Source organism: Onychostruthus taczanowskii, unplaced genomic scaffold (assembly GCF_017590055.1).
Source record: "Onychostruthus taczanowskii isolate IOZ18803 unplaced genomic scaffold, ASM1759005v1 scaffold58, whole genome shotgun sequence".
NCBI lineage: Eukaryota > Metazoa > Chordata > Aves > Passeriformes > Passeridae > Onychostruthus > Onychostruthus taczanowskii.
Genome location: NW_024503457.1, coordinates 4,956,010 through 4,977,243, shown reverse-complemented (window position 1 = coordinate 4,977,243; position 21,234 = coordinate 4,956,010). Strand labels below are relative to the sequence as shown.

Here is a 21,234-nt window from a genome sequence, read left to right as displayed (position 1 = left end):
TAAGGCCATTACTCCTTGTTCTGTCGCTGGGCAGTGATCAAAAGTCTGGCACCGTCCTACTGGCATCCGCCGCGTTTAATTGATAAATAATTTACATCACTTTGTGTTTCCATCAAGGTATTAAAAACAGGGTCTTAAATCGCTACGTTTTTGCCCGAGCACGTCACCCTTCACCTCACACTCTCCTTACGGTGGCAGCGAGACACGCGCCTGCAGTACTGCTTTGCCCTTAGGAGCCCTTCAGGAACAGGGAATAGCGGGGTGCACTCGTGCTGCAGCCGTACCCCTTCCCCTTTCCCCTTTTCATAAGGCGGAGAACACGAGGCCGGCACCGATACGCACTCCCAAGCCCACGGCTCGTCCCAGGGGGGCTCGGCCGCCGAGGCACCGGGCCGTGCGTTCAGCCCCGCCCGTTCCCCGGGGCGGCGCTCCGTGACGGACAGGCCGAGCCCGGCGAGCCCGGCGTGCCGGGATGACGGAGGCGGAAGCGGCTCGGGGAGGATGTAGTGGCGCTGGCAGCGGCTGAGGCGCCGCGATCTCCCCGCCCGTGCAGCCGGCCGGCCCCGCCATGGAGGTAACGCGGAGGGCGGTACGGCTTGGGCAGAGGGGCCGCGGAGCCTTGGGGGTCACCGCAGCTGGGGCGGGCGCGGAGGGGGCGGTGCGTGACCTTGGCATGCAGCACGGGGGACCGGGGACGGTGCGGACCAGCCCCTCCCACTCTGCGGGTTCCTTTCCCTTCCCGCGGTGACGGGCGGAGAAGCCCGTAGGCCACTGGGCGCCCTTCGCCGCCGCCTCGCAGCCCCCGCGGGTGGCGCAGCAGTGAGGGAGGCCGGGGGTGGGAAGGGGGCCCTGCCGCTGCCTCTGCCCTGCGGAAATGCGAGCGCCGGTGCGGGCTACGAGGGGCTTGTTCAGTGCCCCTCCTGTTAGAAGGTGGGGACATGGCCCTGTTGGCATGGGCTGGGAGAGCGGGCAGCGCTGACTCCAGGAGAGCGACACTCGGGTGACACACGGCCAGGGCGTCGAGTGCTTACTGTGTGGCAGCACCCACGGGCCAGCAAGGGTTCCTGCTCCGCTGAGGTGACCCGATGTGTTAACAGGACGTCAGCTGTGAAACACCTACCAACGCAAACAAATAAAAACCACTGAAGTGTCTGTGTCTAGTACGGCTTTTATGAACACCAAGGAAAATCCAAAAGCAGCATTGAGGAATTTTAAGTTCACACATTAAATTAACTCTCCTCTGCTGCTCATGTGCCACATTTTAATAGGGATTCAGTGCCATTGTTCCTTGAAGCAGTCACAATTCGAAATGTGGTTTATGTGAGTCTTGGTGCACTTAAGAGTTGGTGATGTCTAATAGTTGCACACTGCTCAGAAAATTGCTGTTCATGATGTCCACTACTGCCACAGTTCACAGCAATATGGCTAATATATATATTGCATTTATGCAATATATATTAGCAAATATATTGCATTTATGCATTGGTTGGGCTTTCTAAGAGTATGTTAAGCTATGGCAAAAGTAAGGGATAGATAGCAGTTAAAATACGTCAAACATCTTGAAGTGTGGCATGGAAACCCCTTAGTGTAGCGGGTAAAGTAGGCTTAAAATAAAATCTAAAAAAAGAATGTATGTATGTGTATACATATATATAAATATATATACATCTCAGTAAACTATGAAAGCATCCAGATTTCAGAATGGTGGACTACGACCCATGCAGGACTGTGTTGTGCTTAAAAGCATACTTAGTAGCTGCTGGCTCACTGCTTGGATGCAGCTAATCTATGAAAAGCTCCGGCTTTTTTGGTAGCTCATCCTCCTCATTTTTCTTCTAACTCAACTGGGTGAAGCCCTCTACATGAGCTGCCTCTGGTTTCTGTTACCGGAAGAGCAAAACTGGATGCATCATTTTACACAGTATGTGGTTCTGCTTCTGTATGTATTAGCTTAAAAGAGTAAAAGTATTGTGAGAAAAAAATTCATCTGACCTTGCTGTAGTAGGGAGAGTGGCGAGCTATCATTTTCTGAACAGTACATGCAGTTTGTTATCATTCGTTATGCTGTCCAAGTGCTAAAATACTAGGAGTGTAAATGTTAACAAAGTTTTACAGGCTAAGAAAATCTGAAACTTTATAGCTTTTTTTACTAATGCTTTACAGCACATTTTTTTCTAAGTTTCTTTTTTCCATCTTAAAAAAAACCCAAACACTTAGCATATGTGTACATAGATAGATGTGTTCATAACTGCCTTTGTCCTTGGTCTGTACTTGAACTCATATTTCTAAAGATGATGCTTTTTATCTGTATCACCTGTTCTGTCTCAATTATTCGTGATTGTCCATTTTCATAGTGTTCAGATCTAGTTTGGTTCTTCCTTAGTTTCTACTAATAAGAGTTTTGATTTTTTTGGCAGAATGAAGAGAGTAGCAGAACAAAAGTGAGGGTAGGTGTGTATACATACACACACAAACATCTAGATATGTAAAAATGCAGATATTTATATATATACCTCTTCACTTTTATACTCATGCACATATGATAGATAGTATGAAGGAAAAAGTAGGGTAAAGGTGAAGGTTTGGAAATTCTATTCCTAAGGTATTGGGAGCATCTGTTCCCTTTTCCTTCGCAGCATCGTGGCTGCATACATTTATTTGTGTTCCTGGTTATACATAAGCATATCCCATCTAAACCACTGTAAAGTAACAGTCTCCCAGATTAGATTTGTGGGAGTTTACAGTAGAAGGCATTTTGCATGTATTTTAGGGACAGAGAGCCCAGAATTTGCAGAGCCTTTTCAGATATGGTTGTCAGGCCAACAATCCTAGTGGGCACTAGTATGTTTAAAAAAAAGGTAGAGAAGGGTTATAATTTGTCCAAATGAGCCCTGACTTTGCTGAATCTTTTGGAATATATTTGATAGGCTAATAATTGTAGTGATAAATCAGTGTGTTTAAGAAGTAAACAAAAAAAGATTAGGAGCTTGTGTGGTTCAAAAGTTCCCAAGGTTTGATTTAACTACAACTCTTCTACAAGTTTTTTTGGAGTTTTTTTTTGTTTTGTTTTGTTTTGGTTTGGTTTTTTTTTAATGGTTTTTGGTTTTTTGTTGGGTTTTTTTTTTTTTTTCGTTGTTGTTGTTGTTTGGGGTTTTTTGGGGTGTTTTGTTTGTTTGGGTTTGGGTTTTTTGTTGTTGTTCTTGCTTTTTTTTTTAATGATTCTTTTAAGAACAGGATAGTGAGTCATGCTTTTGAAACTGCTTGTACACAAAATTAATTTGCAATACCGTATCAGCTCTAGATGTCCATTCAGTAATGGAATCATAAAGTCATTCTGGTTTGATCAATGGGAGCTTTCTATTCTGCTGTTCTCATAATCACAGTAGATCTTTTTCTACTATGCTTCTGAGTCACCCTACAAATACATGTTGTTTTAAAAATTTTGTTTTACTTCTTTTCTTGGTCTTTTGCTATATTCAGTTCCTCTCTGTTGGGAGACTTTCAGTTAGTTATTTTGGTAGTCTTACACTGAAAAGTCTGTTACTGCAGCTTGTACTTTATTTTGTACTTTGTTGTAGGTTCAAGATGCTGGGCAGGAGATGGTGGCGTCTTCTGGCACACCAGGGTCAGGCAAATCAAAGGTAATCAGTCCTCACAAACCTAATTTATTTGGATAGCAGTAGTTGCAAGGCTTAGCATGCCAGCTGTGACTAATAGGAAGACAAAGATATTTTTAACATTTCTTCTAGACAGGAAAAATTAACTTATAAACATTAAGATAAACTGTTTTGGAAACCTTGAGGAAAAAAGATATTTTCGGTATGTTCACTTCCTGTTATATTTGATAAATTATTAATAGCATCCAGTTTTGGCAGCAGTCTGTTTCATAATGGACACAGACATCTTTACATACATTTGAAGTAAATTTAGACAATGATAATGTTAGGTCAGTATGCTATTTCCAGAATATTGTTCAAATTGTATTACTGAATTGTAATCCTTCCTAACTGAGATTTCCTAACCAATGCTGCCCAATTGTGTGCTTCAGAATTGTTTCAGAAATGAGGAGTAGTTGTACAGAATGAGGAGTAGTTTCTGTTGCTGTAATTGAAATAACAGAATTGGATAACAAAACATCAGTAACTTGGACTGTTATTCTTCTTTGAAATGTTACACTTCTTGCAAATGTATGGTAAGAGTTACTTGTCCTAAAATTCAGCTTTTTGGAAGTCAGATGCTAAAATGCCTTGTTTCTGTTTCCCTCTGGGTTAGAGGAAACTGGTTTCTCTGATACATACTTTCTTTACAGCTGGACACATTGCCCAAAGAAGACCTCATCAAGTTTGCAAAAAAGCAAATGATGCTTATACAGAAAGTGAAGTCAAGATGTGCAGGTATCTTACTGGAAAGTGCAATTTCTGCCTTAAATGCTTGGCACTGCCTGACCTTTTCAAATATCACTGTGTGGTTTTGATAGGTAGATTTAAATTCTAGGCAAAAATACTAGATATTATTTTTCTTCAATTTTGCTATTTATGGTGGGAAGATAAGGACCGAAGTAATTTGATTAAGAAAGAGAAGAAAAGAAGCATTGCTTTTGTCAGGTATTAAATTAATTTTGGTCTGAGAGTATGGCATGATGGAACAGTGTAGCTTGTGGAAAAGTTGAAGTGGGATTTGTCATTGTCTCTTCCCCATATTGGTGGAGGTTGCTTTTCAGGAAGCAAATGGGAGGAGGAATGTCTGGGGGGAGGTTTTTTTGCATAATTAATAGAGTATAGTTTGTTGTAGAGTGCAGTAACTTCTTTAAGATAGATTGCTACTTTATATTTGATAATTTACTGCTTTAACAAGAAATTGTAAAATATACCAAACAAAATTTTATGCTTAACACCTAAAAGTACCTGTAAATCTGTGCTCTCATGTGCTGTCCTTGTCCGCTCTGCAGTCTCTTTTCCTCCAGTGGCCCACTACTTGGACTGGTGTCATTTCCCCTTGTTTGGAATGACAGTTATGCTGACTGCTGGTAGCTGCCGTCTGAAACAATAAGGATACAGAAATGGGCTGTACCAGGCTTTTCCTCAGTGTGGTTATTCATAAGATCTTGTTCTTCTGCTTGCTGCCTATTTTTAGAGAAACAGTAGAAACCAAGTATCTTTCCTCTGATTTAAATTGACCATTAAATAGAAGGTAAGATGGATGATCTTCAGAAGAATTTCTATCTGTTGTCCCTCTATCCAAGCCAGGAAGTTTTGCTTCCTCAGGAAACCATGCTCAGTGTCAGGACTGGAAAAGTAGTACTGAATATTTGTTCTCTTTCTGTTAGTCCTGTCTATCACTCAGTAACAAACAAAAATTGGTGAAGTAAAAGCCTTCTCTGATTTGAATAGAAGTGTTGTCAGGCACAGGATTTACTAAAATTTGCTACTGTGATGCAGCATCAATTAATAGTGTAACATTTCTTTACATTTTAAGAGCTGGAGAAAGAAATTGAAGAACTCAGATCTAAAGCAGCTACTGCAGGAGCTGATGATATTATTCAGGTAGGAATATGTAATTGGTTTCTACTGTATTATGTATAGTTAGCTGAAATAAATCCACAGAAATAATTGGTAAAAAGTTAATAGCTTGAAAGCCATTATTCAAATTGAATGGAATCAATCTGCAGGAGTCCAAGACACTTCCTAAAACCATTTATTTTCCTTCTCCCCTCACGTCCTTACTCCACTTGCCAGAAATGCTCTTGGTTCTGTGAGGAGTAGTACAAAGTAGTACACTTTCCAGGCAGAGCTTACCACAGCACTTCAGTACTTGAAGGGAGCTTATAAGATGTGGACAAACTTTTCAGCAGGGCTGTTGCAATAGAACAAGGGATAATGGAGTTTTAAACAAAAAGAGAGTTGATTTAGATCAGATATAAGGAAGATTTTTTTATTTTTTTTTATATAGAGGGCAGTGAAACATTGGAAAAGATTGCTCAGAGAGGTGGCAGATTTCCCCCCCACAACAGAAATATTGAAGATGAGGTTGAATGGGGGTTCTGAGCTACCTGATGGAGTTGAAGATGTCCCTGCTCACTGCAGGGGGGTTAGACTAGATGGCCTTTAAAGGTCCCCACCCACCCAAACTATTCTCTGTGACTCTGTGCATGTCCCCAACAAGACTTTTCCTTGTTTGGCAGGTTAGACCAGCTTTTGTTTATTTTGGAGTGACCATTGCACAAAGACTTCAGCCATTTAGAAAAGTTCTGAGACAATAATTTGATGAGATTAGAAACACATAATTCAAGTTGCATATCACAAGAAATACTTTTAGGATTTGCTTTTCTCAAGATAAGGGTCATAGCATACAAAAGTGAAAATTGGTAGTGAGAAGGAATTTCTCAGTTACAGAATTGTTTTGAATAATTTGGATGGAGATTTCTTTTCTATGGAAAGGGAACTTCACCACCATCACCTGGTAATAAAAAGTTAGCTGATCACAAGTACAATTTTTAAAAGAACCGAAAATCATTGTTTTAATCTCCCTACTTCGTATCAGTTTTATTTGGGCTGAAAGCAATTTTTAAATTGCTGACTTATGTGTTTATTTGATGAAAAGTGTCATAATCTATATGTGGGTTTATTTGATGAAAAGTGTCATAATCTATATGTGGGTTTCTACCTTTTGCAGAAATCACTGTTTCCATTGTTAAGAGACCCTTCTTTCAGTGATCTTTCTCATTTAATATTAGGCTCTCACAGAAAGGCTGGATATGGTGCTTCTGGAAAAAGCTGAAAGTCAGCAGCAGTGCATAGCTCTGAAAAAAGAAAATGTTCAAATAAAGCAAGAAGCAGAGGTATTGAAATGAGCCACGGAACATTACTGAAATATTTCAGAATTTTATTTATTTTCCAGGTTTGCTTGTTGTGCATCTAATTTTAATCTTTTTCTTCACTTACCTTCACTTACTTTCTCTTAAAAAAATCTAAAAAAATACAAAGGCTTTATAAATTGAAGCATATTTTCTCTTTACCCCTAGTTTATAATAATAAATAAAAATTTCTTATATATGCTGTCTAGATCCACAGCTGCATGAAGAATTTAGTCTGTGCATTAAAAGCCTACATAGGCATCAATCAATCAATCAGCTCTGTCTTTCCATGGGAGCCTGAGTTTACCTTTACAAGGTAAACCCTTAGATATTCATGTGAGGTTTATCTTTAGATAGTCATAAGAAAGAGCCTGTCAGCCAAGGCACCTATATTATTTAAATAATCTCAATTAATAATAAAGTGAAGACTGAATTGCTTGCAATTGCTTGTTATATTCCAGATACCTGAATTTGATACTTTAAAAGTAATCTGATCTTTAATACATTATCAGAATAGCTGCTAAAGCTGAAGTCTGTTGTGACCATTTTGTGAAATTATGCTGGTAAACGTGATCTAGGACTTAGTTTTCCTTTCTCATTTTGCAAATGTTCTTGTGCTCTGTGTAGTGTCTTCTGAATTGAGTTGTTCTGATACAGTTAGATATTTTAAAGCTATAGCAGTTTTAAAAATTGTGGACTGCTGTCTTTTCTAATTCATTTTTGTAAACAGTTCACTTGGAAATTTTGTGTGCTAAATTACCAGTATTTAATAATTTGCTTGTTTGTTTAGGCTGCAGTGGCAAAAACAGAAGAATTGCAGAAGCAACTGGAACAATCAAGAATTGACTCTCTGGAAGAAATAAAAGTTCTGAAGAGTGAATTAGCAAATGCACAATGCAAGCACAATGAGGATTTAAAAAAGCTGAAGATGGAATTAGATGAACAAGTGAAGAAACAAATGGAGCTGGTGGAGCAGGTTGAATGTTACAATGATAGTCAAAAAGAAGTTAAAAGATTACAAGATGATGTCCAAAGAATTAAATCTACTTATGAGGAGCAAATTTTGTGTCTTAACAAGCAGTTGGAAGCTTTGAATGAAGACAAGAACAAAGAAGTGGCAAATCTGCAAGAAACTATTAAAAGCAACTCTCAGTGTTACCAGAATGAAATAAAAAATCTGAATGAGGAAGTTAAAAAATTGAAAACTGCTCATCAGGAAGAGGTGTCAGAACTAATGCATCAGATTGAAATATCATGTAGAGAAAATGAAGAAAAGCAAAATCAAATAAATCAGTTGCAGCATAATTTGGCAGAGAAAAATGCCAAGGATGAAATGCATGCTCAGGCTGACAAGCGTGAATATGACTTGGAGCAGCTGAGAGAAGTCTTACATAAAAATTTAGAAAACAAGATAGATGTTGCAGATACACAAGAAGAACCTTGCGTAAAAGCAAAAATGGAGGAAAAAGTTAGGTACCTGGAGCATAGTTTAGAAGAACTCCAGTCCCAACATAGTATATTAAAGGATGAGTTGACTTATATGAGCAATGTCAAGATAAAACTGGAAGAGGAAATCCATCGTATGAAGGATGAGTACTTTCATGAGAGGGAAGACTTGGATTTTAAGATAAATGAATTGCAGCTTACTAAAGAAGATTACTGCTGTGTAATTGAAAAACTAAAATTGGAGCTTCAAGCAGCAGGACAGCACTATGAATCTGCTGCAAAAGAGCACAAATTAGAGATTCAGACTCTGAAAGAGCAGCACCAGAGAGAAATTTCTGAACTAAATGAAACTTTATTATCTGGTTCTGAAAAGGAACAGATGGCATTAGTTTTCGAAATGCAGGAACTTAGAGAACAACTTGAAAAGGTAACTCAGGAGAAAGAAGAAGCAGTGTCCAATTACAACGGCCTAAGAGAAACAATGGAAACTCTACAGGCTGAGCTAGGTGAATCTGCTGGAAAGATCAGCCAGGAGTTTGAATCAATGAAACAACAGCAAGCTTCTGATGTCAGTCAACTGCAACAGAAACTCCGAGCTGCTTTCAATGAAAGGGATGCTCTTCTTGAAAATGTAAATCGCCTCCAGGAAAAAGTAGAAAAATTGTCATCGTATCAGTTAGAGACAGAAGAACTTAAATGTAAAGTCATTAGTCTTCAGGAGGACAATAGTGCAATGACAAGCTCTCTTGACCAAAAAGAGATTACTGTAAAAAAACTGGAAGAGAAGATCACTGCTCTTACTGATCAAAACAGGGATGTTTTAAATGATATAAAATGCTTGGGTGAAGAGAGAGAAACCCTTCAGGAAACATGCAAACAAAAACAAGTTGAAATTCAGGAACTTCAACAAGAAGTAGATTGTGCTAACCAGCACAATAATGACCTGAAGAAAAAGGTAGAGGAATTAACAGAGAGACTGAACAAAGCCTTAATTTCTAAGGGTGAAAATGCTCAAATGCTAGAGCAATTAGAAAAACAGATTGAATCTCTGGTGCATGATAAAGAACAGCTTTCATCTGAAGTGCACACTCTCCATGAGGAAAATAAGAAACTCATTCAGGAAAAAGGTGAATTAAGTGAAGAGCTGGGAAAAACTACATCTGAAAAAGATAGTTTTTCAGTATTGAAAGAGCAGTCTGAAAACTTAGAAAAGAAACTACAAATGATGACTGCAGAAAAAGACCATATATCAACATTACTTGAAAATGAACAAGTGCACACATCCCTTGTAAGAACTCAGCTGTACCACCTACTTGAGCAAGTGGGATTCAGCATTTCAGATTCTAATGAAGAATATGATTCTCTTAACTTGTTAAAAATTGCAGATGAATGCTTGTCAAAAATTAAAGAAGAGCAGTCCCTTGCTCTGCAAAAGGAGGAGGAAGTAATTAGGTTGCAGCGAGAAGTTGAGAGATTAGAGGAAGAAAATTCAGCTCAACGTAGAGAACATAGATCCCTGATTCAGGATTTTGAACAAGAAAAGAATCTCTTGAGAGAAGAACTGGAAGGAGTGTTGTCTGAAAAAGAAGTGCTTCAACGTGATATCCAGGAGTTGAAAAATGCCAGTGAAAAAACAAGGATTGAAAATCAAGATCTTTTAGCTAATACTGAAGAGATGAGTCAAAAACTTGCTCTTTATGAAAGTCAAATACAAGAACAGCAAAAAGGATCTGAAAAACAAGACGACTTAAATTTCATTCTGGAACAAAAGGAAACTGAGCTTAGAAATGTGAAAGACGAACTGAGTTCTCTAAAGGTTATATTTTGTTATTGAAGTATAAAGACTAAACCTCTAAAGTCTTCAGAATTAAGGTTCAAAAAATACTTTCAATTCTCTCTTTTCTATTTTGTCTTTTTTTTTTCCCTTGGCCTGAAAGTGAGTCTCCCTTCTAGAAAGCACATATTTCTGAGTTTTCTAGCACCTCAGAATTCCCTTCTTTCCCCCAGGAAAAAAAGAATGAAACAAAACCAATCATAATGTTTTTTGACAAAAGCTGCTTGTAGCTGAACGTTCATTCCTATCAATATCCCTTGAAGCAATAAATTGACTAGATGGACTACCTAACCTCATAATCTTTCACCTCTAACTTTCTGTGGTTCCATCTCAAACAAAACTTCTTGATCTGCATTAGCTTCAGGTCACTCATAATCTTTCACCTCTAACTTTCTGTGGTTCCATCTCAAACTTCTTAATCTGCATTAGCTTCAGGTCGTGGGAATTGCTAGTTTTGTAAAGCTGACAGCTGCAGAATGAGGGTATCTCCCCTTTTTTATCCTTGGTCAGGATGGAAAGCAGCTCTTAAAAGATCGGAATTTTCTGCTTTCAGCATAACTGTACTTTCATCAAGCTGGTACAAAGTTGTTCTTCCTATAAAGGCTTTCCTGGTTGTAAGAACATAGTTTTAGCTGTAGCTGAAACTTTGGTGTCTTGTTAGGGACAAAACAGGTACCACAAAGAAATGTTTGTAATACTTCTTTTGTCTTTGTTTATAATACAGAATTTAATGGAAACAATGACTGAGAAAACTGATCAACAGTCTTCAGTGGCAGAGCTTCAAGAAAAAATTGGTATCTTTCTCACTTTATTCTTTTATATAAATGGTCTGGCTTCTTTGGATTGTTACCTTTTCTTTCTTTGCATGGTTGCCCTGTATTTTCACAAGTCAAGGCAGATGGGGAAGTGGATATTAATGCATATTCCTACAGTATTCCTTCCATGGAATTTGGGAATTAAAAATGTTAGCAATTTTGGGAATTTAAAATGTTAGCAGTTTTAAGTTGGATATGATTTGATACTTTTTAAGGCTTTTTGTTCCTCTGTATATCTGTCTATAAACAGTGTAGTGGATTTAATCTTTATTTTTTAATGTGGGAAATGTATCACTGAGAATCCCCAAGGCTACCAGAAGGAAAGGGAAACAACACTGCCAAAACTACTGTTGCTTTATTGCAGTTATCCCAACAAAAGAGGAGGAAAATGCTTCTGAGTTGTTAAATTTATGTAGAAGTAGACAGGAATATTGCTCTTAACTGTGATGGAAGCTTCTGAAACAGGGGAAGATTGTCCAGGGAAAGATTGCCCCTAAGTTCTCTGTATGTCTGGATGTTTTAGCTTCAAATTAAATGCTTGACTGTATGAAACACTTGAACATCTCCCCCTGCTTTATATTTTGTTTGGTTTTAAAGTCATGCTGATGTTTGTGTTCCAATTGAATTTCATTTAATTTCATTTCATGGGAAGAAATGGAAGGGTATAATTTTTAACTTTCTTATGTATTTCTTTTAGGGATGCTCGAAAAAGAATCTGCCGAAAAAGGAGAGAAGCTAAATAAAATTAAAGTGGTTGCTGTGAAAGCAAAGAAAGAATTAGATGCCAGCCGAAAAGAGGTACCCTGACTAATTCCTAATATGAAGAAGATTTTGCATGGGGGCTTTGTTTTAATGGCACACACTTCTTTTTAATAAGATGCAGACTCTGAAGGAAGAGTTGGACTTGGTTCGATCAGAAAAAGATCAATTGTCTGCTTCAATGAAAGATGTAATTCAAGGAGCTGAAAGCTATAAGGTAAGAATAGTGCTGTATTCACAAAAGACAGTAAACTGTCAGAAAGTACTTTGGGTTTGAAGCCTAGTCTGGATATACAGTGCTATTTACTTGCACAATTATGTTTGGCAAAAGAAATTGTGTCAGTGCAATTGAATACCAGAATCCAGAAATGTAAGGTTCTCTTCAGGGAACCATGCAGCTGCTGTCAGAAGAAAATGAGACACTTCCTTTCTACTGGAATGCTATTTTTAACCCTTTGAATCTAGCATCATACATACCAATCAGTGTGTTGCTAGACAAAACATAAATCCCTGTGAATTGTGAAAAGTTCGTAAAATCAAAGATCAGTTTGAAAATCCTTAAATGATAAAGACAAACTTGTGATTTCCTGGGAGCAAGTCTTCTTGGAGCACATCTCTGGGTACATGGAGCAGAAGCAGCTGACGAGTCAGCATTGCTTCCCCAAGAGAAAGCTGTTCCCTGTAAGACTTAGGAGGAGAAGCTGAGGGAACTGAGGTTAGGTAGTGTGGAGAACAGCAGGCTCAGGGGAAGCTTATTGCTCTCTCCAAACACCAGAAAAGAGGGTGTAGTCAGGTGGGGATCATTCTTTTCTCTCAAGCAACAAGATAGGACAGAGAGAAATGCTTTAGATTGGATATTATGAACAATTTCTTTACAAGAAGGGTGCTTGAGCATTAGAACAGAGAAGCAATGGGATCACCATCCCTGGTGGTATTTAAAATACAATAAGTAAACACAGCAAGCACTTAGTATACAACTATATGAGGTAAACACAGCACTTAAGGACATATGTTAGTGGTGGATTTGGCAGTGCTGGGTTTACAGTTGGATTCTATGATCCTAAAGGTCATTTCCCATATAAATGATTCTGTGACATCATTGAGAGTATTAACATCAACTCTTGTTCGTCCTTCTCCCCCCAAATAAAGAAAGACATGGATAACTGGAAGAAATTTCAGTGGAGAGATGACAGGTTGGTCAGGGGACTGGAATAAGTGATGAGAAGCTGCTCAGCCTGCAGAAAATTTCAAAGGAACCTGATAGGAGTCTTCCAGTACCTGCAGAGACATTACAAAGACAGTCAGGTTATGAATGGTGGTGCAAGATAAGACAGTAGTCCTCAATTGAAGGGAAAGATTCCAACTGGATACATGAACAAACATTTTTATGCTATGAGAATGGTCAAGCTTTGGAATAGGTTGCTTAGTGGTTCCATTTTTGGAGGCACGTCCTTGGAAAGACATAGGACAAAGCTCTGAGCAACCTGGTCTCATCTCACTGCTGACCCTATTTTAAGCAGGAGGGTGACACCTGCTGAGCTGTCTTCCAACCTGAATTATTTTAGAATGTCATGAACTGAAAGGGTTTTCTCCCAGAGCCTGTAATGGAATGATAGCTTTAATTTCATTCTGATATTTCTGATGTTGCAGTGAGACAAATCATGTAGTGAAATACTGGGTAAGCGCACCTCAGAGATATAGAATGTGCTTATGCAATACGTCTTGTAAAAAATTATACCTTTGTGTTTGTATGTGTTAAGAATCTTTTGATGGAATATGACAAGCAAGGAGAGCAGCTGGATTTTGAAAAAGGCAGAGCAAATAATCTTGAACGTCAGGTAGAGGACCTCACAAGACAGCTACAGGTGTCATCCGAGCAGGTCAGTTCTGGATGTGGGTCTGATCTGTTGATAAGTACCATAAAAATTAATTCTTCCTGTTGAGTGTAAGTCCTAATCATGTCATTGTTACTATAGTTTCATAACCTAAGTGTGTTTTAAATAGTAACTTGAAATTCAGAGTGGTTTGTTTGTTCCTTTTCGACATCTGATACCTTACCTGGGCCATGACAAAGATAAATATATCTAGAATGTCTGACTTTGTCAATAGAAAGAGTTTAATTTATCCCAGATCAACTCACAGAGCAGATCATCTCTGGCTTGATTGTGGACCTACAGCTTTGCTGCAAGTATCAAACTTGCACTGTTTTTCTGACTGCACACCTACACTTCTTATGAATTGCAGTAACCTTTAACTGAGACATTTTTTCTTCTATTTCTTCAAAAAAATGTGGCTTTGGGGTTTTCTATTTTTTTGTTTAATCAACAGAGTGTTTAAATATACTAAATGAGTTATGGATTTTGCATTTTTCACAAGGATTAGACTTTAAGATGCATTGTAGAGTACTATTGTGGCATTCAGAAGAGTCTAAAATGGTAATTAAGGGGCTGTGAGACACATCTTTGCAAAGCTAACTGCAATGGGTTTGGTATTTAGGATTTAAATTCCCAGGCCTCATACACCAGAGATCCACCTAGGCCACTGTTTCCTTATAAACACAAGCCAGTAGTAAATAGCATAGAAAGCAATAAGAAATAATAGTATATATTCTGCTGATTATGCAGGCTTTGCATTTTTCAAGTTTGTTTCAAAGAATTTGTAAATAAAACACTGTTTAAGTAGTTGACATCTTTCACTTACACTTCATTCTTAATAGGCAAAATAAAGACTAGGATACATCATTGAAAATGTCAAAATTAATCTGTCAAAGTCATTGCAAAAGTATTTCTGATGCAGTAGAGTTCTTATTGTGTACTGGTGCAAGACTTGGTGGCTCAGTCAAAGTTTGCAGTTCAGCCTTTCTTAGGAGTTAATAGTATGATCATTTGTTTATAAATACAGCAGCTGTATTTGAAGTGTGGCAGTAGATATTGAAATACTGTATTGCAAGGAGAAGGTGATAATGCAGAAAGCATAAGTTTTTGGGTATTTTTTTCAGATTTCTTTTGATTCTTGCCATTTTACAGAAAGCTGGGCAAATTAACTGAACAAAATAACCAAAATTTGCTAATGGCTTTAATTCACCTTTTTATTAATGTGGTTTGAAAGAATTAAGCTGGACAAGACTCATCTGTAGGAGTGTTGTTTGTAAGGGATTTGGATAGAAATCAGTTGGGTATTTTTTTTAAATACAGAAAATATTTTGTCTGTTATCTTTGCACATAAATTCAGCTTATGTTTTTATCATTCCACTGTGCTAATTTCAGCATGATCAGTTACGCTCTGCTAATGAAGACCTCCTGGCTCGTGTTGAAACAGTGCAAAATAATGCTAAGCTGCTGGAAACTCAGATACTGGAGATACAAAGAGCCAAAGCAAAGGCTGACAAAGAACTAGAAGCTGAAAAGCTTCTAAGAGAGCAGAAAACAAAGGTAATACTTCATAAAGATGGTAAATGGGCTGAAGCATTACGTTCAATGGATGTGATTTCTGTTAGACCTTTGTAAACTGTGTTTGTATAGACCAGGTTCTGCACTTTCCCTCTATGTTACTTGACTTTTTTTGAAAACTTGGTCTGTTTATTGAAAGAACTTTGCAAGACTGTCAGTTCAGGTTAGGGGTAGGTATATAGAATGTGGAAACCACTTCTCATAGCATTATTGGTTTTTCTCTGGTTCACAGTGATTTCCTAAGAAAGGAATCAGCTACCTTTGTACAATACAAGTTTGTGTGTGTATGTGTCTAAGTATAGAAAGATGTTTGCATCTATTTTGAAATTGGACTGCATATTTGACAACTACTTAAATTTCAGGAACATAGTGGTGCTCTCCGAGAAATGGAGGAGCTTCAGATGCAACTTCAGAAGGAAAAGAAACATCTGCAGAAAACTATGCAAGAACTAGAGCTGGCCAGAAAGGTAGAGTTACTATCCATGTTAGTGCTTAATAGACTACCAAAGATTTTGGCCCATCGGACTGTGTTGAATGACTCCCTTTCTGTTCTGAGGATTTTAAATCTGGAGGTTTGCAAAAGGGAGAATGTGAGGGCTTTTGCCCCTGGTTGTGTGCTTGGAGAGCTGAAATGTACTTTTGGAATTGGTTTTGGTTCATTTTTTGTTTGTTTGTTTGTTGGTTTAGCTTGGGTTATGTGGCCTTTCATGAATAGAAATAGGAGTAGAATTCAGATGTCTGGAGTACATATGTATAGTGCACTGTTAAGAAATTGCCTTGGTTGTAAGGACTGAAGATGACAAAAACTAATACATACAAAATACCTACTGATAAAACTAGCAACAGGTTTTTCAAAGCTTTTGATTCTTGTTTGAAAACAGATTATTTACTGAGGATATGGAAACCCAGTGGATGGGTGATATTTGTGGATATGGATGGAGACAAGATCTTTGTCTGATGGGCAATATAGTTTTTTACAGAATTACAAAAGTCTTAGCAGGCAAGGCTCTAACTTCATTTTATGTGCCTTTCAGGATGCTCAAAAGAGTACACTGATGGATATGGAAATAGCTGATTATGAAAGGCTAGTAAAAGAACTTAATCAGAAGATTACTGATAAAGACAGCAGAATAGAAGACCTTGAGCAAGAAACAGGGATTCAGAAACAGAAACAAGAGACCCTACAGGAAGAAATAAGTGAGTAAACTATAAACAGAAGAGTCACTATGATATAATTAGCAGTGGTAAAAGATACAATTCAGGAAAAACTTCTCAAGTCAGCAAGTGAGGGTAAGCTTTGCAGGGAATACTAAACAGTTGCATTAGGAAAGCAGTTTTGTCTTAGAGGAGCCTTTACTAGGTTATCAATCACTTAATCCAGTGTTCAGCACTTAAAAGCCAATTTACCTGTCTGTCATACTGTGTTTATTACCTGATAAAGTTATTAATAAGTACTAAATATTGGTGACTGACAAGGGTTTCATTCAGATATACCACACTCATAAAACTTTACTGATTACCATGTGGTTAAAAATTCAATTTCTTCCTATGCTCAAGTGCAAATCTTGAAAACATTTCACTTATTTTAAGATCTTTGTGATAACTTAGGAAAAGGATACTAAAGTTACTGTAAGCTACTTGTTCACAGCTCTTAAGGAATCCGTTAGAATTTTTAAAAATATTTTCCAGCATTTTTAAGGAAATATAAGAGGGGAAGTTTCCTTTGCATATAATTGTTTTTCTCTGCATTAGAGTCACTTCAGTCAACTATGCAGCAGGATGAGGAAAGAAATGCCAAGATAAAACAACTCCTGGTGAAAACCAAAAAAGAATTGGCTGATTCAAAACAAGCTGTAAGTCCATATGCTAATGACTGCATATTCTGTTTTTAAACTAGATTTTAAAAAACAGCTGGCAGCTGATTTTTTAGGTTACTGACTTTGGACGGGTTTTTTTTAATCTCCAGGTAATTTTATCTTGCAGGAAAATGACCATCTAATGTTGCAGGCATCATTGAAAGGGGAACTGGAAGCCAGTCAACAGCAAGTGGAAGCCTATAAGGCAAGAAACTTCACTTTTTGTTAGTACAAGTTTTCTCATTTAAGTAGTGAGGGTGTGATTTGTACTGGGCGCATGGAATATCGGCTGAAGAATAAAGAGATGCTATTTTTACTTTTAGATTACTGGTTCTTTTTCTTAAATGAGTTTTGTCTGTTTGCTGCTTCTCCCCCAAAATATTTTTTGCTATGATTTTCTTTAAGTGGATTTACCCTGTCTTTTTCCTCTTTCCCTTTCCACCAAAGGAGAGGACTGTGGAGTTTGAAGCTTGTAACTGGAACATCTTTTTTAATGTTTCTTTAAAAATGGAAGTGGCTCATTTTAAAAACAGAAGCACAACATTGTCAGCAAAAATCTTAAGTGTTGTCCATCTGTATACAGAATAGAAATGGATTAGAATGTAATGAAAGAAGCAGAGAGGAGAGAGAGGTTGGCTTTCTTAAATGCTTCTACCCCAACATTGTAATTATATCTTCAATTCTGTCTTTAAACAGCATCACTTTTTAAAAATTATTACATGGTAACCCATGTCTATTTTTTTATTCTATTTTTGTTGGATTTTAGTTTTATATTCACCAGCTCTGTGCAGGAATTGCTATAGTAGAGTCCTAGGTTCTCAGTGGCATGTTCCCTTGGAAAAGTAAAAAAAGTTTTCGTGATAGTGAAATTTTCAACTGACTTTTTCAGATTCAAGTGGCTGTACTGACATCAGAAAAGCATAAAGTTCAGGAACAGCTACGAACATCTTCGGAGCAGCACCAGCGTACAATGAGTGCTTGCCAGCAAAAAATTGCAGCCCTGCAAGAAGAGTGCCGAGCAGCCCAGGTATTCCAGTGGAAGAAGTAATCTTAGAGGCTTAAGAAGGGAGATTACTTGCACTCTTTGCTTCTTCAAAAATATTTTTCTGATTTTTCACTCTTTTTTTCTCTGTCAAGAATTGCGAATTACCCCAGTATTGAGTGGTGGTATAAGGGACGAGCCAGACTGTCCTGGTTGATGTGTATCACTTGGGATGAAACATCTGGATTGCATACTGCTATTTACAGTAGGGAAAAACCTGTGGTAGTGGGAAACCAGGATTTATTTAAGATATCAGTAAATATACACTCAGGGAAAAGAAAATTCTTTAAAGAAAAGAGCACAAATGAAAAAATAGGAATATAAGTTGTTTCATATAAAACCAGTTAACACAGATACCACTTTAAAGAAAAAAAAACTGTGAAAAAATATATTTGCAAGCACCTTTTAATATGCTGAAATATGAGCAGCTTCTTAACTGGCAGCTGAACCACATGGAAAACTGACACTGTTACTAAAGTTTATTATTGTTTCTGGGATTTTTTTGCTTATTTAACCCTGTTTGATAGTCCTGGAATGCAGTGTTTGCATTGGAGACAAGCAGATTCAAAATACAGTAGGACTCTTATGTTCCAACCACCTTTATGGGGATTACTGCACTACTCTATGGCCACTGTTGTATGGTAGGTGTGGTGGTAGGTGCATCCTGCAGGTGAGCAGCAGCTGAATAATTCAGCCTCTCAAAAGAACAACTGCGTTTTAAAAAGCTGAACTGAAATGGACAAGCTTTGTGATTGCTGCCACAGGAGGTTTGCCTTAGTTGTGCCTGTACTCACGGATCATGGTTTTACAAATGTATTCTTCATACCTGGGTGCTTACAATACCTGTCTGTGGTGGTTTGCTCTGTGATGCTGTGAAATCAGCAAGGTTGTAGATCTTCCATATTGGCACAGCTTGAACCTCTTGGAGGATTAGCTTTCCTATTCAGATGCCCTACATATGGAAAATAGATATTATTAAAGGTTGTTAGCAAAAGAAAATTCCTTCTAAAGGAAATGTGGACACCAAAGCAGATAGTAGAAAACAGAAATCATGCTGACATTTAAGGCTGTGTACCTGAGGACTTAGGAATATTCACACAGTTTGACAGGAAGAAAAGCAAAGGATTAATGTAAAGAATATGGCTACAAAATGTACAGACTCTGAAAATCTGGACCAGTGGCTAATCAGAGGCAGTTCAGCTGAAGGGAAAGTTTCCAAAATCCTCCTCTTGGAGGTGAGAACATTTTAGTTACTTGTAAATGCAAGTGACTAATGAATCCATGACCTAGTCCTAAGATCCAAGAAAGAAAACTTGAGTCAGTGCTGTTTTGTTTGTTTTGTTTTTGTTTTTTTTTTTTTTTTTTTTTAAGAGGAATATTCAGTGTGAGTACTGGAAGGGTGGCAGTAATCTTTGCTGTATAGTGTACAGTCAAGGATGAAGCTACTGTGATGTGAGGCAGTTTTCTATATGTCCACAGAAACTCAGGCAACAGCTGAATTTAGGAGAAAAGACAGACCAAACACCTTTACAGTAAACTAGAATATTATATCTGGTGCTATGTAATACCATTGCAAGACTGACTTAACTCAGAAGTATGCATAACTTCATCTCACGTTAGAATTTTTGTTGCCCTTGTAGTGTTGGAGAGAAACAGAATTATGCCTCTTGTATTTTCTGTCACCTTTGCTTTCATTTAAACCTGTGTCAGATCCCCTGGCTTATGAATCAGTTGAATGCAGTTTTTGAATTTTCAAGTATTCTTTCTTTTCTTTAATACTGGTATGTTGAAAATCAGTGTCTCAAGTTTCACATTATATGATACTCAGTTAAAATCTAAAGAAACATTGTTATGTTGGTCACTGTTTTAATTATCTATTTTAAAGAAGGAAATACAGCAGGTCGTTTTAATTTTTTTTCAGTGTAAGATGCATTTCATTATAGAGAAATTAGGGAGCAACAGCATAACTTACAGGTTTGTTTTCTGTGTGGTAGGCTGAACAAGCATCTGTTACATCTGAATTTGAGAGCTACAAAGTCCGTGTTCATAATGTTCTAAAACAGCAAAAGAATAAATGTACTGCTCGGACAGAATCTGAAGGAGCCAAACAAGAAAGGTAAAACTAACATTTTCACTTGATCTGTAATTTGACTGTGGTGCTGCCTAGCTGAACAGAATAAATATTATCAGTTCCTACTGTCGTGGTGCTGTATTAGTTTCTAATAGCTGGATTTGTCTTTTTAACCACTGTTTTTGTATAGATCACCTATTGTTACAGTTGGAAGGAGAAGTAAGGTCTTAGAAAGTTTTTTATAACTCTCATGAGTAGAAATTAGCTTGCCCATTCTGTGTAGACTTGACATTTTCTCTGATGTGAAGTAGCCAAATGCTATTTGCAACTAAGAGGAAAAGAGCAGATTGGTTCAGTTCAGCTGAGCTCACTTTTGAACTTTTTCAGGAATGAGTGGTTAAGTGTAAGTAAAGCTCTGGATGGCAATTCAGTCATCAGTTACTGCATATTTATGAAATCCTGTATGTTGTATCATATGAGGGAAGGAAGGAAAGAGTTACACGACCAAAAGTTACCTGAAAATCCTTTTAGTACAGTCATAGGCCAGGTGAATTCATATTCACTTCAGAAAATGTCTCAACTCACTGCAAAAGTCAATCAGTTTGTGCAAGTTATTTTTGTTAGTCATTGGTGGCTGCCCTTGGTGACAGACTGGGCGTTTTTGTGTGGAATGCCAGGATTCGTTTCTGCCCCAGACCCTCAGTCGGTGCCGGCAATGGCGGCCAAACATCCGCCAGAGGGCGACTTGCGCCTTGTTGGAGGGCTTGGCTTCGGGGCTGGTTTGGGGTTTTTGAAACGTTCTTGCTTTTGAAGCAGACAAACTTTCTTTGACTCTCTTATTTGCAGAATTTTAAGAAGTTCTGGTATAGATTTTTTTTTTTTTTTGTGAGAAAGAACCGTCTTGGAAACAAATTGGATAAGCAATAAACAGATGACAAATGGTTCCCAAAGAAATTATTTACAAGTATCAACTCTAAGGATTAGTGAGATACACAGTTCTTGACATAGTGGAGGTGTCCGCATATATAAATACAGAAATGAGTAAAAAAAGAATGCATATGACTTAAGATTTTTTTCTTCCTGGTATTTCTGATTTTGAATTGTTTCTG

General features: G+C 37.8%; 1 protein-coding gene across 2 annotated transcripts in view; it reads left to right on the top strand.

Moving 5' to 3' along the window:
- Positions 1–467: 467 nt before the first annotated feature.
- Positions 468–21,234, top strand: part of GCC2 (GRIP and coiled-coil domain containing 2) — a 34,869-nt gene continuing 14,102 nt past the window's right edge. Inside the window, exons 1-17 of one of the 2 annotated variants that reach the window (XM_041418102.1) lie at positions 468–574; positions 3,579–3,641; positions 4,310–4,394; positions 5,476–5,543; positions 6,734–6,838; positions 7,644–10,115; positions 10,858–10,927; positions 11,646–11,746; positions 11,826–11,924; positions 13,468–13,587; positions 14,974–15,138; positions 15,519–15,623; positions 16,191–16,353; positions 16,909–17,009; positions 17,140–17,217; positions 17,902–18,039; positions 20,049–20,170. In XM_041418102.1, coding sequence (XP_041274036.1) covers positions 569–574; positions 3,579–3,641; positions 4,310–4,394; positions 5,476–5,543; positions 6,734–6,838; positions 7,644–10,115; positions 10,858–10,927; positions 11,646–11,746; positions 11,826–11,924; positions 13,468–13,587; positions 14,974–15,138; positions 15,519–15,623; positions 16,191–16,353; positions 16,909–17,009; positions 17,140–17,217; positions 17,902–18,039; positions 20,049–20,170 — 4,061 coding nt within the window. In that variant the 5' untranslated portion in view covers positions 468–568. The remainder of the gene's footprint in view (positions 575–3,578; positions 3,642–4,309; positions 4,395–5,475; positions 5,544–6,733; positions 6,839–7,643; positions 10,116–10,857; positions 10,928–11,645; positions 11,747–11,825; positions 11,925–13,467; positions 13,588–14,973; positions 15,139–15,518; positions 15,624–16,190; positions 16,354–16,908; positions 17,010–17,139; positions 17,218–17,901; positions 18,040–20,048; positions 20,171–21,234) is intronic. The other variant, XM_041418103.1, reaches the window with a different exon arrangement.